The 14,677-nt window shown below is 49.2% G+C and overlaps 2 protein-coding genes across 4 annotated transcripts in view; one reads left to right on the plus strand and one right to left on the minus strand.

The window, feature by feature from the left end:
• Positions 1-10,473, plus strand: part of ZNHIT3 (zinc finger HIT-type containing 3) — a 25,851-nt gene extending 15,378 nt beyond the window's left edge. For all 3 annotated transcript variants that reach the window (XM_079798288.1, XM_079798287.1, XM_079798289.1), the window contains 5 exons: positions 4,783-4,967; positions 5,105-5,136; positions 7,387-7,467; positions 8,373-8,453; positions 10,001-10,473. In XM_079798288.1, coding sequence (XP_079654414.1) covers positions 4,786-4,967; positions 5,105-5,136; positions 7,387-7,467; positions 8,373-8,453; positions 10,001-10,182 — 558 coding nt within the window. In that variant the 5' untranslated portion in view covers positions 4,783-4,785 and the 3' untranslated portion in view covers positions 10,183-10,473. The remainder of the gene's footprint in view (positions 1-4,782; positions 4,968-5,104; positions 5,137-7,386; positions 7,468-8,372; positions 8,454-10,000) is intronic.
• MYO19 (myosin XIX) overlaps positions 10,207-14,677 on the minus strand; it is a 24,988-nt gene continuing 20,517 nt past the window's right edge. Inside the window, 5 exon segments of the mRNA XM_079798290.1 lie at positions 10,207-11,131; positions 12,069-12,371; positions 12,836-12,921; positions 14,180-14,309; positions 14,438-14,604. Of these exon segments, the coding sequence (XP_079654416.1) occupies positions 11,003-11,131; positions 12,069-12,371; positions 12,836-12,921; positions 14,180-14,309; positions 14,438-14,604 (815 nt within the window). The 3' untranslated portion in view covers positions 10,207-11,002.

The raw sequence follows: 14,677 nt of genomic DNA on the forward strand, positions 1-14,677 counted from the left end.
TCTTTACTGCAAGGAATGTGTATGAGAGGGATCCCAGGGCTTGTCTCCCCCTCCCCCCTTTCAGGTGGCTGGGCCTGCTGGCTTGGGTGCAGGTGGGAAGAAGAATTGAGTTCCTGGAAAGTGAGTGGGCCCTCCCCAGTTGTCTGGGGAACCATACAACGCACACGACAAGTGTGAAGAGGGCAGTGGAGATGCCTGTAGTGCGTGGATGCCTACTGCTTCCAGAGTGGTGCACAGGAATGGAGTACTGTCCACTTCCCGAGGCTCCAGGCCCCTGAACAAACGTTGGCATTCCTGGGCCTCCTCAGGAAAGCTCGGATCTCTGGGAAAATTCCAGTTTAAACCTGCTGAGGCAGACAAGCATCCGTACAGATTAATAGGCCAGTCTGGACAATGCCCGGGTTAGGAATAGCAGCTGCAGGCTGGGACTGCCGTCTGTTCTCTGGCGGCAGGCTCTGGCTGCTTCAGCACCGCGGGCTGGACAGCGCCTCCAGGGCAGGCGGGAGGCTCCTGCCAGAACTTCTCGGGGTGGGCGGACGGGGTGGGGGGGGGGGTGGGGGGGTGGGGGTGTCTGACCGGACAAAGAAGGGAAGGCTGTTAGAGATAGAGACGATTTTTTTTTTGGCCCCTAGAGGGCGATCGCAGGTGGTGTGAGAATCCTTAACAGGTTGGAATCCTTGTGGGGCTGCGTCTATGTGTAACGCCCCCTCTCCTGATTCTGGCCGCTCAGCTCAAGACCGGTCACAACCCGCCTGTCCGGACTTATCTGTGACCAGTCCACGCCCCAAGACCTCTGGACCCAAAACCTCATTTTTATTTTTATTTTTTAAAATATATTTTATTGATTTCAGAGAGAAAGGGAGAGGGAGAGAGAGATGGAAACCTCAATGATGAGAGAAAATCATTGATTGGCTGCCTCCTGCATGTCCCCTACTGGGGATGGAGCCTGAAACCTAGGCATGTGCCCTTGACCAGAATTGAACCCCGGGACCCTTCAGTCCGCAGGCTGACACTCTAGCCACTGTGCCAAACCAGCTAGGGCCAAAACTCACTCTCTCTCTCTGAATCAATATATATATCAATATATATATATATATATATATATATATATATATATATATATATATATATATATATATATATATATATATATAATTGATTTCAGAGAGGAAGGGAAGGGAGAGACAGAAACATCAATGATGAGAAAGAATCTTGATTGGCTGCCTTGTGCACACCCCCGACTGGGGATGGAACCCAGGATCTGGTCCTGTGCCCTGACCAGAAATTGAACTGTGACCTCTTGGATCATAGGTCCACATTCAACCACTGAGACACACCACCAGGCTGGACCCAGAACCTTTTGAGCTGGGTCTGCCTAGCGTGGGGACCCCCATTCTGAGCCCCACTCCGCATGGGACCCTTCGAAGCTTCTAGGAGAATCTGGTTGGGAAGTCCTGATTCCTTTGATCTCTGTTTGTCCTAAGGAGATCTATGTGGATTTGCAAGTGGGAGAGAGTGGGAGGCAGGGTGAGTGTGTTCATGAAACAACAAGGACCTGTACTGTTTGTACTTTCCCAGTTCTTCTGGGACTGTGGATAATGCAGTTATTCTCTATCCCTTTTATTGTTTGGAAGTTCTCTTTGGAGTCTAACTGTAGGACAGACTGTCATTGTCTAGAGTTGGGGAATGAATACCATTTCACAACTATAAAATAACATGCGGAGAGTTGGAAATCAATTATTGGGACCACTCCACCAGAACCGCAGGCCTCCTTTTATTGACTCCCACCAGCAACCTCATTCACTTGAACACCTGAACACCAGAGGGAAAACAGAGGGGGGCAGATGAGAACATGACAGGAGTTCACCTAAAAGCTCCATACTGGGGGGCAGGGATAGAGGTGTTAGAACTGCAGAGAGAAGCTGAGATTTAAGCATGGCAGCACAAAGAGTCTGACCTTAACCCCTGGACTCTGATAAGGGCAACGAGTCGCCCATGTGGGCTGATTAGATTGATCCCCCTGCCCCATCATGGCATTGAGGGAAGGTGCAGGGCAGTGGCTCATGCCCTAGTTAGTAACTCAAAAGCTCCAGATTAAACTTTCATAAGACTAATGTAGGTGGCCTCCACTCTCTGGGGCTGACAGGGAGCATGGGGCGATGGTCACTGGGGAACCACCCCTGCAGTCCTCGCTAGCGTGGGCCTTGCTTTCGTCCAGACACTCTTGCCCATAGGTCGTCTGCTTCCTCGCCGCGCTTCCGGCTCTTTCCCCGCCACTTGGCGATGTGCGAGGTTGCGGCGGGCCCAGGTCCGGACTTACTCCTGCCTGCGGGGTGAGACAGCCTTGTCTTCTCTGCAAGGTCCGGCGCGAGCGCTGCTGCACCAGGGCCGATCTCTACCTGGAGCGCCCTCTGGCGGTGATGGGCGTCAGGCCTGGCATCCCCGCGCGACTCTGGTCTTAGGAGTTAGCCCCAGGATTGGCTTGCCTGAAATGCGCTGGACAGCGCCTGCCAGGGCCCGCAGCTCGGAAAACCATTGCTCCAGGATTATTACCTCGCCTCTCCATGTCGGCACTGCTCAGTCTGACGCTAAGGAGGCGCGAGACAGTTGCTAGGATGGGCATGGTGGAGGTCCAGGGGAGCCAGAGTGCCACCATGGGCGTCCTCATCAGTGTGGACATTGCTGGGCCTGGAGTCCTACCTGTCATTCTTCTCCGAACTGGCCACTGCCCAGAGGAGTTGGACTGGTCTTCCGTGGCTGCTGCTTTTTTTTTCTTTTCATTTTTTAATTAAGGTATTATATGTGTACATATCTTACCATTGCCCCCCCCCCCCTTCCGTGGCTTCTTGATGTTCCTCGATTTCATCGCCATCACAGCTGAGCCACCTTCTATCCTGGACATTGGAGGAGGAGGGGTGAGGCTGTCCATGGAAGTGGGGGTCTCCCAGAGTAGAGGGAGGGTTGTTTTTTATTGCGTAGAATGTGCGTGGGAGGAATCCCAGGAATTTTTTGTTTTTGCTGGAATCACCATTCCTGGACCCGAAGTTAGGGGAGTCAGTGTGGTTTGGATGTGGGTGGGGTTGAACCCCTGAAAATTGTGTAAACTTTTCGGAGCCTCAGCCTCCAAACACAAGTCACAAGAAAAGCCTGGAGAGGGCAGTGGTGATGTCCATCATGGGCAAATTTCTACCAGTGCCAGACAGGGCCCGGGATTTAAGTGTGGTCTGACAAGCCGCTCACCTTCTCTCTGGCCTTCCCAGGTAAGCACAGACCTTCTGAGATACCTCTGATTGAAACCAGCGGTAGTCACAATTGTTGAGGAATACAAAGAACACTGCAGATTATTGGGTCATTGTGGATGCATCTTGGATTTTGTCCGGGTACCTGGTTGGAGGCTGGAGGTAGGGACAGTAGCACACGGAGGCAGCCAGAGGGGACCTGACGGTTCAGCACTGAGGACTGGACAGCGTCATCCGGACAGTCTGGCGCAGCCAAAGGAAGGATGGGTAGTCAGTCACTCATGCCCAGGGCCAGCATGGCTCAGAGGCTGAAGGCAGAAACCCGGGACTTGGGGCCTGGGACCTGTGCTCATGGGGTCTGGACTTGGAGCTACAGGAGAGTTACAGAAATGTTTTAGATATCGTGGAAATAACTCTTTGTAGTGCTCCAGATTATAAACCTTTTTATACATAGTCTCTTTGCCTCACAACAGATAGGGAATATAGGTCTGGATATCTAATAGATGAGGGAGCTCAGAGAGGATAATCAAACTTTCCAAGTCACAAGGCCAGGGAGGGGTTTGAGCTAAGACTAGCATGGCTGCCTTGGTTGTAGCAGATGCATTCCCACAGATTTTGAAAATCATGGGGGACCCTTGTATTGGGGAGGGCTGATGAGCCAACAAAAGGGGGAGCACTTAGGGTGAGGGCACCACTCATATGGGGCAATGCTCAGGGCTTTGAGGAGGAGGGGGACTCCCAATAAAGCGTGAATTTGTCTATTCCTAAAGCCTGAGGTGGCATTCAAGGCTCATCAGAGCTCACCTGTCTGGACTCAGTAGAACAGGATTCCCACCTTTGGGCCAGAAGTCACACTTCGCTTACCTGGTTAATCTATCCCACTCTGGGCTGGGACTAGGGTGAGGTGAGTGAGAAACCAAGGGTGCAAAATTTAAGCAGGCACTCTCGGGGTCATGCAAGTGCAGGCTAGTGTCAGCATGACTCTAAAACTGACTCTCTTCCTTCCAACCTCCCCCTGCTTCCTTCACTCTAAGCCCTAAGCTCCCAGAGGCCAGAGACAACCTTTGATAATCCCTGGGTGTCCCAGCCCAGCATGTGGTCATAGCAGGACTTACAATTAGCTTCAATAAACGTTTGTCAGTGACCAAGCCTCATCTTTCTTTCCTCTGAGAAAAATGGCCTAGGATGGGAAGGGCATGTGTGTGTCACGTGATCTGACAGAGGTTTGACCAATGACTGGACTTCTCATTTACTAGAGATAAGCAAATGCCATGTTAGAAGAGAACCCAAAGCCTGTGCAAGATTCAGAAAGTCCACACCAGGAAAGGAAATGTGGGGCGACAGAACTGGAGAGTGCCGATGGCTTGTTCCAAGTCACGCTGCCGCGTATGGACGGACAGGGCTACTGCCAAGTTCTTCCACGATGTGACCCAATCAGGGAAAACCTCTGCTGCAGTTACTGGACGCACATCGAGTGTATCGGCTTTCTTCTAATTGGGCCTGGAACGGTAAGCAGGATCAATCTATTGCTTTTGTCTGCCAGTAAATGCTGCGCGCTGATTGGTCCTGGTTAAGGAGGCGGAAGAAACAGCGAGCACGTGGCACCCGCGGCCAGAGCCGCGCGCGGCGGGACCGGGAGACCATGGCGTCGCTCAGTGGTGGCACCGTCGTCTGTGTGATCTGCTTGGAGAAGCCCAAGTACCGCTGCCCCGCCTGCCGCGTGCCCTAGTAAGCGCCGGACGTCGTGGGGGAGGGAGACGCGAGTGTCGGGCCGGGTGGGGGTGGGGGTGGGGCGGGGAGCCGGGCCGGGGCGCGGGAGGGGGCGCGAGGCCTGGAGCTGAAATGCCCTCTCGGTTCTATTACAGCTGCTCTGTGACCTGCTTCCGGAAGCACCGAGGTAAGGCCCCCGCGTCCCCACCTCAGCCCGGGCCTCCCTCCTCGTGGGGGGCGGCTCCCACGTCCCGCCCCGGTCTCGGGGATGTGCACCCCCCAGGCCCGCCCCTCCGGGTCTTGTCGCGCCCGATCCTGTCGGATCTCTTGGGGACACCTCTGCCTGTGAATGCTTCTCTGGATTTTGAACATTCAAAACCTTCTGCTCTGTCTTTTCTTCTCCGTGCTATCCTTTTTTTTTTTTTAATATATTTTATTGATTTTCTACAGAGAGGGATAGAGAGTTAGAAACATCGATGAGAGAGAAACATCGATCAGTTGCCTCTTGCACACCCCCCACTGGGGATGTGCCCGCAACCAAGGTACATGCCCTTGACCAGAATCGAACCTGGGACCCTTGAGTCCGCAGGCCGACGCTCTATCCACTGAGCCAAACCGGTTTCGGCCGTGCTATCCTTTTTTGTGTGTGTGTCTTTAAAAAGAGTTGATCGTTTTTCGCCGGAAAAGTCAACCCAGCTATTTCATCTTTGTATTCCTCATCATTTGGCCCAAGTTGCGTTGGCTAAGGTTAACGAGAACATTCTTCTAAATAATGTCTTGTTAGAAACAGGGAGGTAGATCTTTTTACAATAAGGAGCTATGTCCTTGGCTGTTAATGTTGTCAAGTGTACATTTTGACTTCTCCAGCGCCTCTTCTCAGCCCTTGGGAACCCTTTCCCACGACTTCATGATTGGTTGATTCATGGTGAAGTTCCTCGTTTAGTTGTTTTTTTAAAAAAAATATTTCTTTATCGTTGGTAGTATTATAGATACCCCCCCCCCCCTTTTCTCATTAGTTGTTTGCCTCTCGTTTCATCCCCTCCAATCTCTGCTTTACAGCAGTATGTTTCATGCCTTTCTCTCCAACTCCGCCCCTCACCTCCCCTCACCTCCCGCCTTTTTTCTAAGATCTCTGGAGTATCTCAAAAGAAACCTAAGCCTGGCCGGCGTGGTTCAGTGCTTAGTGTGGACCTATGAACCAGGAGGTCACGGTTGGATTCCGTGGTTCAGTTCCTGGTCAGGGCAAATGCCAGGGTTGCTGGATCCCCAGTAGGGGGCGTGCAGGAGGCAGCTGATCAATGATAATCTCTCATCTTTGATGTTTCTCCCTTTCTGAAATCAATAAAAATATATTTAAAAAAACACAAACCTTCAACTAAAGATAGGAAAGAAGATAACTGTTTTGCTGGAAATAGGGCTGGAGAGCTGGGTTGGGAGCACTTCCCTCTCACCTTGCATCCCCGTGAGGCCCCTCTAAGAACCCTGTCAGGAGCTCTTACCTGTGTGGCCTTCTGCTGCCAGGGTGAGTTTTCTGAAATGTAATTGGAGCAATTCACTCCCTTGTTAAAAAGGCCATTCTCTCTAGCACAGGTCAGTGGTTCTTAACCTGGGTGTTGTTCTCCCTTGGGAGATACCTCTTCACAAAGTTTTTGTTGTTACAGTAGCTGAGGAGGAGTTGGTGGTACTTCTGGTAATGGCTATTGATTCTAATAAACACCTTGTGGTGTGTGATACTTACAGCATTGAAGACCTTTCCACCCTAAACACAGTAGCACTCTTGCTGAGAAACACCTGTGACGGCCTGGCCCGTGTGTGGCATACTTTTGCTCCTGCTTTCTCCACTTGTGTTCCAGCCACCAGTCTGCTGGCATTGGCTCATCACCATCTCCTTGCACCTGACCCTATCTTAAGGGTTGGGGCTAGCCACACATCTTTCTTCTGCCAGAAATGGTCTTTGACCTGGCAATGCCTCCTCCTGCAAGACTCCTCTTGGTCTTATCTTCCGGCCCTTTGCATCTTATCCATCTCTTTAGTTGTCATCCCTAAGACTAAACCCCTCTGGGCTGGACCTGTGTATGCCCGATGGCACGAGCACATGCAAAATTTGATATCTGAAACTCCTGAGAAAATAGTTTGATGCTCATTGAAGTCAGTGTGCCGCTAATACATAATGAAAGCCCTGTGGTACTAGGCAAGGCAAGGAGGGATCCGGACAGGTCCTAGGGGTCCGTAAGTTGTTCTGCCAGGTTCAGGGTTGCTTGTTTTTGCTATACTTTCCCTTGATCTGATCTCTCACTTCCTCTGCATCCATCTCTACCCCCACCCACATCCTTTACTACATCCATATGCTTCCCACCTCGATGCTGGCTTGGTGGGGAGGTATAGCCTTGTCACTAAAATGGAGGTGATGTGCTCCTGATGTTTGTGTGTCTTTCAGAGCAGTGCAATACCGAAACTCGTCTTGAGGGAAAAATACCAGCTTTTACTGCAAAAACGATAAAGCCTGAGGAAAACAAAGGTGGGTGAGTTGACTTCAAACAAACAAACCTAGAAAAGGGTTTCAAATAGAGTAAGTTGAAAAGAAAGAGGAGATGGGCTGGGGCAGGGAGTCAAGGACCACGTCTTCATTAGGGAGAAGCAGCTTCCTTAGCCCAGAGCATCAGGAGTGGGGGCACTGTCCTTGCTGGTGATATAGAGCAGCCTAAAGGCATTGTTCAGGACAAGAATAATAGGGGCAACAGGCAGGAGGGGAAAGACTGTGGGTGTGGTTTGGGGGTGAGGGAGCCTTCTATAGTTGTGGCTTCAGTCTCCCTTCATGGGCCTGGCTGGACCTGGAGGCTTCTCACAGGTTACAGTGGTAGAGAGCTGCCATCCCATCCTGCCAGCCAACTGGCTACCGGGGTCATGCATCATGCCTGCCTCTGAAAGCAGCCCCCTCTGATGCCGCCCAAGGCACATTGAACATGCACAGCAAGGAGGTGGCCCGTTTCTGCCCTTGGAGAAACTTCCTTACTGGGTGCAGGCAATGTCTGCCCATGAGGAGATTCACCTTAGCAGGTTTTTATGGAGCACACCTACTTTGTTGGTCCATCTTAGAGCTGGAGCCATGGTGAGGAGAGGAGGAGTGATAAGAATTGGAAAATCGGCCTCCAAGCATAACGACCCCAGGGAAACATAGAGTAAGTGTGTGGACACTAGGATGCATTTGTTTTAAGTCACCAGTGTTTCTTTCATTTTCCTTCCCTTTCCTAAAAGAGTGTTGGTAGTCACAAACTCCAGAGAAGAGGTTTTGTTTATACAAATGGGTTACTGTCACATGTGTGTGCATATACATTTTTAAAATCTATTGGAGTAGTTGTTAAAATCTGGCACCTGGATTTTCTTTAGAGCCATAAGTAGTTGATTGTGTTATATACTCCTTAGATGATGACGACTCTGTAGCTGATTTTCTCAATAGTGACGAGGAACAGGACAGAGTTTCTTTGCAGAATTTAAAGAATTTAGGTAAGTCTGTACTGTGCTTATTTTTTGTCAACCATTGAGATACATTTAATCTGTTGTATAGAATGTGGTTTTATTTATGATTTTAGAGAAAGAGAGGGGGAGAGAAAAAAAAGAAACATCAATTTGTTTTTCCACTTATTTATGCATTCATTGGTTGCTTCTTGTACCCACAACCTTGGTGTATGTGAACGAAGCTCTAACTGAGCCTGAATGTGATTTTTAAGGTTATTAAATACTTTAGCATGGCATGCAGAGCCCTTCATCCAGCCACACGGTTTTATTAACAACACAGGGTTTTCACACCTCCCAGCTTGTCTGCAAGACCATTTTCTTGGCCTGGGGTCACAGTGGCCTTGTGAGTTAGCAGAATTCTGTTCCTCCTTCAAGGCTTTGTTCAAGTGTCGTGTCCTAAGTGTTCTTGACCTTTGACTGTCAGAATTAGAAGATACTTTTTCATCTTTCCATGGTGCCTTGTAATATACTGCTCACCAAATTTTATGGTAATTTGTTTCACATCAGTCTGTAGGGGAGAAACCTACATTTATTTCTATGTTCCTAGTGCTCCATTTACAGTCTGGCCATTAATGCATACTGGATAATCCTGGACTTGTTTTTTAAAATTTGTTTTTATTTTTTAAAATTTATCTTACTGTTTTTTTTGTGTGTGTTTTTTCCGTTCTCACCCGAGGATATTTTTCCATTGATTTTTAGAGAGTGGAAGGGAGGGCGAGATACAGAAAGAGAGAGAAACATCAATGTGAGAGACATGATTGGTTGCCACCTGCACTCGCCCTTGATCAGGGTGGGGGATCATGCCTGCAACTAAGGTTCATGCCCTTAACCAGAATAGAACCTGAACCCTTCAGTCCCCGGGCTGACGCTCTATCCATTGAGCCAAACCGGCTAAGGCTATCTTTATTATTGAAAGTATTATATGTCCCCTTTTTTGGACTTGATTTTTAGAGGATGTGGGTGTTAATAATACCCAGTATTTTGTGGGATTGCTCATTCAGTCCTTGATAGTAGTTCTGTTACCTATATAATTCATGGGCTAGGGTAGTTCCTACCGATGGGCATTATTTTCATTCCCATTTCAGAGTCTGCCTGACAGGTGGTGCTTTGCAGTGGTTAGAATTAGGTTGGAGCTAGCTGGGGATAGTTGTGAACAGTTCTGTAATCTGTAAAGTCCCATACAGATGTTAGAGTCATTTCACTACTTCAGGCTGGATCAAGCACTTAAGCATCATTCAGTGCAAGCATGTCTAACTTGCAGCTGGAGTGCCGTGAGTTTGACGTGCTTGATTCAGTGTATAACTGTCCTTGCCAATAAGCTAATACTGTTTTCTGTATTTGTAGTTGTGAAGTATTTAACTTGGAAATCATTTTATACGCTGATTCCACCTTGTTTATGTAAAGCACTGGGGTTAATTTGTGGGTTTAAAGATTAAGGGGATACAATATTTATTACATTTAAAGCATTTAGCTTGCAGCCATCTCCACCTGTTCCAGCTTCAACTCAGATTGGCTTTCTTTCCTTAATTTTTAAGGGGAGTCTGCAGCATTAAGAAGCTTACTGCTCAACCCACACCTTAGACAGCTGATGGTCACCCTCGATCAGGGGGACGACAAGGCCAAGCTCATGAAAGCCTGCATGCAGGAGCCCTTGTTTGTGGAGTTTGCCGACTGCTGTTTAAGCATTGTGGAACCATCCCAGAATAAGGATCCTTAAAATGGATTATGGTGCTGCTTGCTCCTTCTCCCAGGAGACCAGGGCAGTGTTTCCGGGACGAAGACCTGCTGATGGAGGGTAGGTCACGCGAGTCTTCACCTCCGTTGCCGTGGGCTTAGGTGTCAGGCAGATGGCGGCACTCAAGTGGCACATTCAAATGGTTGTTTTTAAGTTATTTATTTTTGGTACAGTTAAGGTGGACATTGTGAGATAATTTATCAAGTTTCACACTCTTTTGAGTGAAAACTTGCTCAGTGTTACTAAATAAAATCAAGGTGTGGTTCTGTGGTACATTGCATTGTTCATCATCCTTGATTCATAATTTACTTGCTTGAAATTAAATAAATCAACATATTAAATAGTAAAGTTTTGTTCCTTTTAAAGGAACTAAACGCAGAATTTCCCCAGCCAAAATTTTAGAGCTGATCTCAAGTTGCCTGTTCTGTTTGTGGGGAATCAGTGGGGGGGTACCCCACTGTAGCAACAGACAACTCTCAATCTTGTTTGATTGCAGTTGGCTCCATGAATGTAGTTAAAATGTGGCCTTGCTGTTTCTTAATCTTGGTTTGGGAACTACTAACCCTGACACCTGTCAGTGCTTGAGATGGAGGCTGGAGCCCCAGGCACCACTGGTGATTGGCCACATAGCCCTGGCGGGCAGGCAGGCAGGCAGGAGCCATCACTCTCACAGGCCTGGGAGTAGTTTGGCAGCTCTGTGTTGATTAAATGTCTTTGGCAAGGCAGCTGGCAGGAAAAGGCATTGTAGAAACAAAGGCACCACGGGTTGCCCGGCCAGGTAAGGATAGAAGGTGAGAAGAGATCACACGTCGCCCAGTCTGTGTCTTTCCAGCAGAATCTGATTAAAGCCAGTAACACTGTCGGACGAAGGTTCAGGGCAGATGTCAGCATAGCGCAGCGGAGACTTTCTGCAGTGAAACTTGATCGAGCCCTAGGGAGAGAGAGAGGTGTCTTAACCCCGGCTCCCAGGAGAGCCAGGGTCTAAAGGTACCTCACAGAGCAAATGCTAGGGATGCAGGGGAGTGTGTGCTGGCATGAGAGTCATGGCAGTAGCAGGACTGAACTAACATGTTTTTCGGTTGGTTAAGTGGCCAAGTCCAGAGCGGTATTAGAATATAAAAGTTCACATCCCCGCAGTGTGAGACAGATGAGGACAGTAGAGCGCTCCCTCCTAGAAGTATCACCTGTCTCAGCCCTAATACTGCTTAATGCCAGAAGGTCGAACAGTTAGATTTTGGTTTACACTGTGTGGTCATGGGAGATTCTACCCTGGTTCTTTGGCAAGAAATTCAGTTTCCTTCCTTCTGCCTTGTGGATATCATGTAATCCTTGAGTGTTTGCCTGTTTTATATGCTGGCTGACTTTTTCCCTGGCTGCCCAGAATATAAAAACACAGGGCACTCGGACCAATGACTCGCCTGCTTGTCATTTCCTTAGCTGGAAAAGGAGAAAAACCAAGTAACATAAGTTGGGGGAAAAACCTGGTGCCAAATCCAGTGTCACTGGAGGGAGTAAGCTGTCGGCACAACCCAAGTTTTTTCAAAGTGTGGGACTAATTAAAAGGTAACTCTAGAAAAGTGGTCGCCAACCTTTCAGACCTCACGGACCACCAGTTGGCGACCGCTGCTCCAGAACACTTAGAGGCAGTTTTTAAGGTGATGAAAAGGCTCTGGAAAAGTCGGAGTTGTAACTGCAGCAGTTGGGAAGCTTAGGCTCTGGTTTGCCCAGTAGGGTTAGGACGGCTCTTGTCCCAGCCTCAGTCCTGCTCCCACTGTGGATTCCTGGGCCTGGCCTCCTGCCTTCTACAGTGAGATGTGAGGGACCCAGGGCTGCTGTGCCAAGACTGCCTCCATCCCATCACAGCTTACCTGAGGCAGTGCTCGGATGGACGTGACACCATCTTGCTCTTGTGCTGTCTGGACAGTGTAGCTACGGGAGCTGCTGATGGGGAGCTGGAGGCAGGCCCAGACCACCAGTTTCCTCTGAAAGCCATGCACACCCACGGCTGCATTGGCCAGGACCAGTCCCAGGGGCCAGAGGCGGATTATTGCCCCCGGGAGCCAGCTCTGTGCCTGGGGCAGCGGGAAGGAGCTTGGGGAACGGGGAGCTTGAAACAAGTGTTTTTCTTCTACACCATCCAGTTCTTTAGAAGCAAGGAAGGCCATTCTGATCTTAAAAAGAGAACACTACTTTATAGCTTTTGATTTATCAGCTCTTAATGGAAGCCAAAACCCCCTTTAATAAGTCAGCGTAACAAGGTGAACTGAAGGGCACCTGGCTGTGAACCGCTGGATGCCTTCGACCAGACTGGCTCTGTGTGGCAGAACTTTATACCCAAGGCAGGTGGGCCTAGGCCTTACATAGGCTACTTTAAAAATACCTTGTCGAGATCTAATTGATATAAAATCCACTCCTTTTAAGAGTCTATCATCCCATGGTGTTTAGCACGTTCCCAGTTGCTTATGCCACTGTTTACCGTCACAGCCACCCTGCAGTGCAGGTGGGGCGTGCCCATTTTGTGCGTGAAGAAAACAAGACCACCTACTTTGCAGTGGCAGGGCCAGCGTTCCAACCCGGGTCTATCTGGTACCAAAATATCCACAGGCAACCCTGACTTCTTAAGTCCGATACTCACTCTCCACTTCTGCCATGCGCGCTTGATGACTGTGGCAGCTACGTGCAGCCTCTGGACGTGCTTCCGAGTTAACCAGGAGCGAATGGCTAGAGGGTTGCCCAGAAACAGGGAAGAGTACAGTGTTCATTACAGTTCTTGTAACCTGGCTGTGCAGCGACACCAGAGCTGCCCTAAAAGTTTGAAATAGGTATTTTTTCAGTTCATGGCTACTTGCACTCTTTCCTTAAGGTAAGGTACTAAAGTCAATACATGAATCAAAATTGGCCCTCACACGCCCACAGACTTGGAGGTGCCTATACCTTGAAGGGACAGTTAGGAGCAGGGTCAACTCCCACCCTAGGCTCAGTCTGGCATAATGCCCAGGGAATCAGAGGGGTCTGAATTGCCTGCATCTTTTAGAATTAGTTCTGTTTTTTGGAACCCCAAATTTGCTTGCTTTGTGAATTCATGAATGATATCACCAGACACCCACATGCTGGTAAAGGTAATAACTACTGAATGGTGGACTGACCATGATACTTCTTGAAAGTTCAGCATTTTTTTCTTTTTGGTATAATCATATTCAGAAAAAGGACTATTCCATAAAATATGAATACTTCTGGATTCTGGAATTCTAAAAAATGAAAATGTTTAAAGACACCAAACCATATAGTTCTACAGTACTTTCTTATGCATTGTTTTCATGCTAATATGCACAGAAATGCACCTTACAAAGGTGGCATCACCTCTGATGTGTAGTTTGGCGCCCAGGTTAGAACATCATATTGGAAGTGGTTTTCCATTAAATTTAAAATCTTCAAAAAAACTTCTTAGCTACTTCATAAGGATGGTCCATAATATAGCCATGATTCCACTACTGGCAAATATTTGGGTGGTTTCTAGTATTTTTATTTTTAAAAATGAGACTGCTGTTAACATGGTTCATACATTTCTTCCTTTGATGAGTCAAATCTTGTCAGGTTTTTACCTTGTTAAACTCATTAAAAGCCCTGGAGACCAGCAGAGTTGTCGTAAAGGGAAAGAAAGATGAGTAAACAGCTCTCTAGGTCTGGGAAAGGGAATTAAAGAGATTTTTAGCCTCCACTGCCTACATAGCACCCGTATTTGTGGTGACCTGGTTTCCACTGAACGGAAAGACGCTCTGGGTGAGGACGGGAGCGGGAACCCCAGCGCACCATAGGACATGCCACCAACGCCTGGAGGCTGGGACACTCAGCTTTGGTGTATGGGGACTCAAGGAACAGCATTCAAAGGAGCGTAGGGTCTGCGATCACTGACAACAGCTGCACTCAAGGCCATCTGTGGGCCTGGAACGAGGCTACGTGCCCAGGGCCCCAGTCCTACCTGCCTGGATGAGCACAGCAGCCCGCCTCTGCCTCTCCTGCTTGCGATGCCGGTGTCGCCTCCAGCCAGCCTGGATGCAGCGGGCACACTGCTCCAGCACCTGGGCACGCCTGCGTTCCAGGAGCTCCAGCTGGGAGAAGGGGCATCCACTGAGGTCCTCGGCCCATCCTGCCCCTGTCCTGAGGACAGCCCAGCCCGTCCTGCTGAGAGCACACAGCTGTTTCTGTGATCTCTGCTCCTCATCTGAAACCAGCTTACCGCGGAGTCCGTCATGAACACCTTGGTCCTGCCACAGTGCACTGTGGCTGGCGTGGCCTTCGCCGAGTCGCCCGCTGTGGCTGCTGCCCCAAGTAGAGCGGGGAGAGTGCGGAGTATGTCCTGGAGCAGAGGCTGCAGCGTGGCCTCCGCGGCCTGTGGAGACCATTCTAGGGGTGGGAGACAGGTCCCATCAGTGCTTCGTCATCTCCACACTTCTGTGGCCTTAAGAAACTGGTTCTG

The sequence above is a fragment of the Cnephaeus nilssonii genome (genome assembly GCF_951640355.1).
Source record: "Cnephaeus nilssonii genome assembly, chromosome: 19".
NCBI classification, from domain to species: domain Eukaryota; kingdom Metazoa; phylum Chordata; class Mammalia; order Chiroptera; family Vespertilionidae; genus Cnephaeus; species Cnephaeus nilssonii.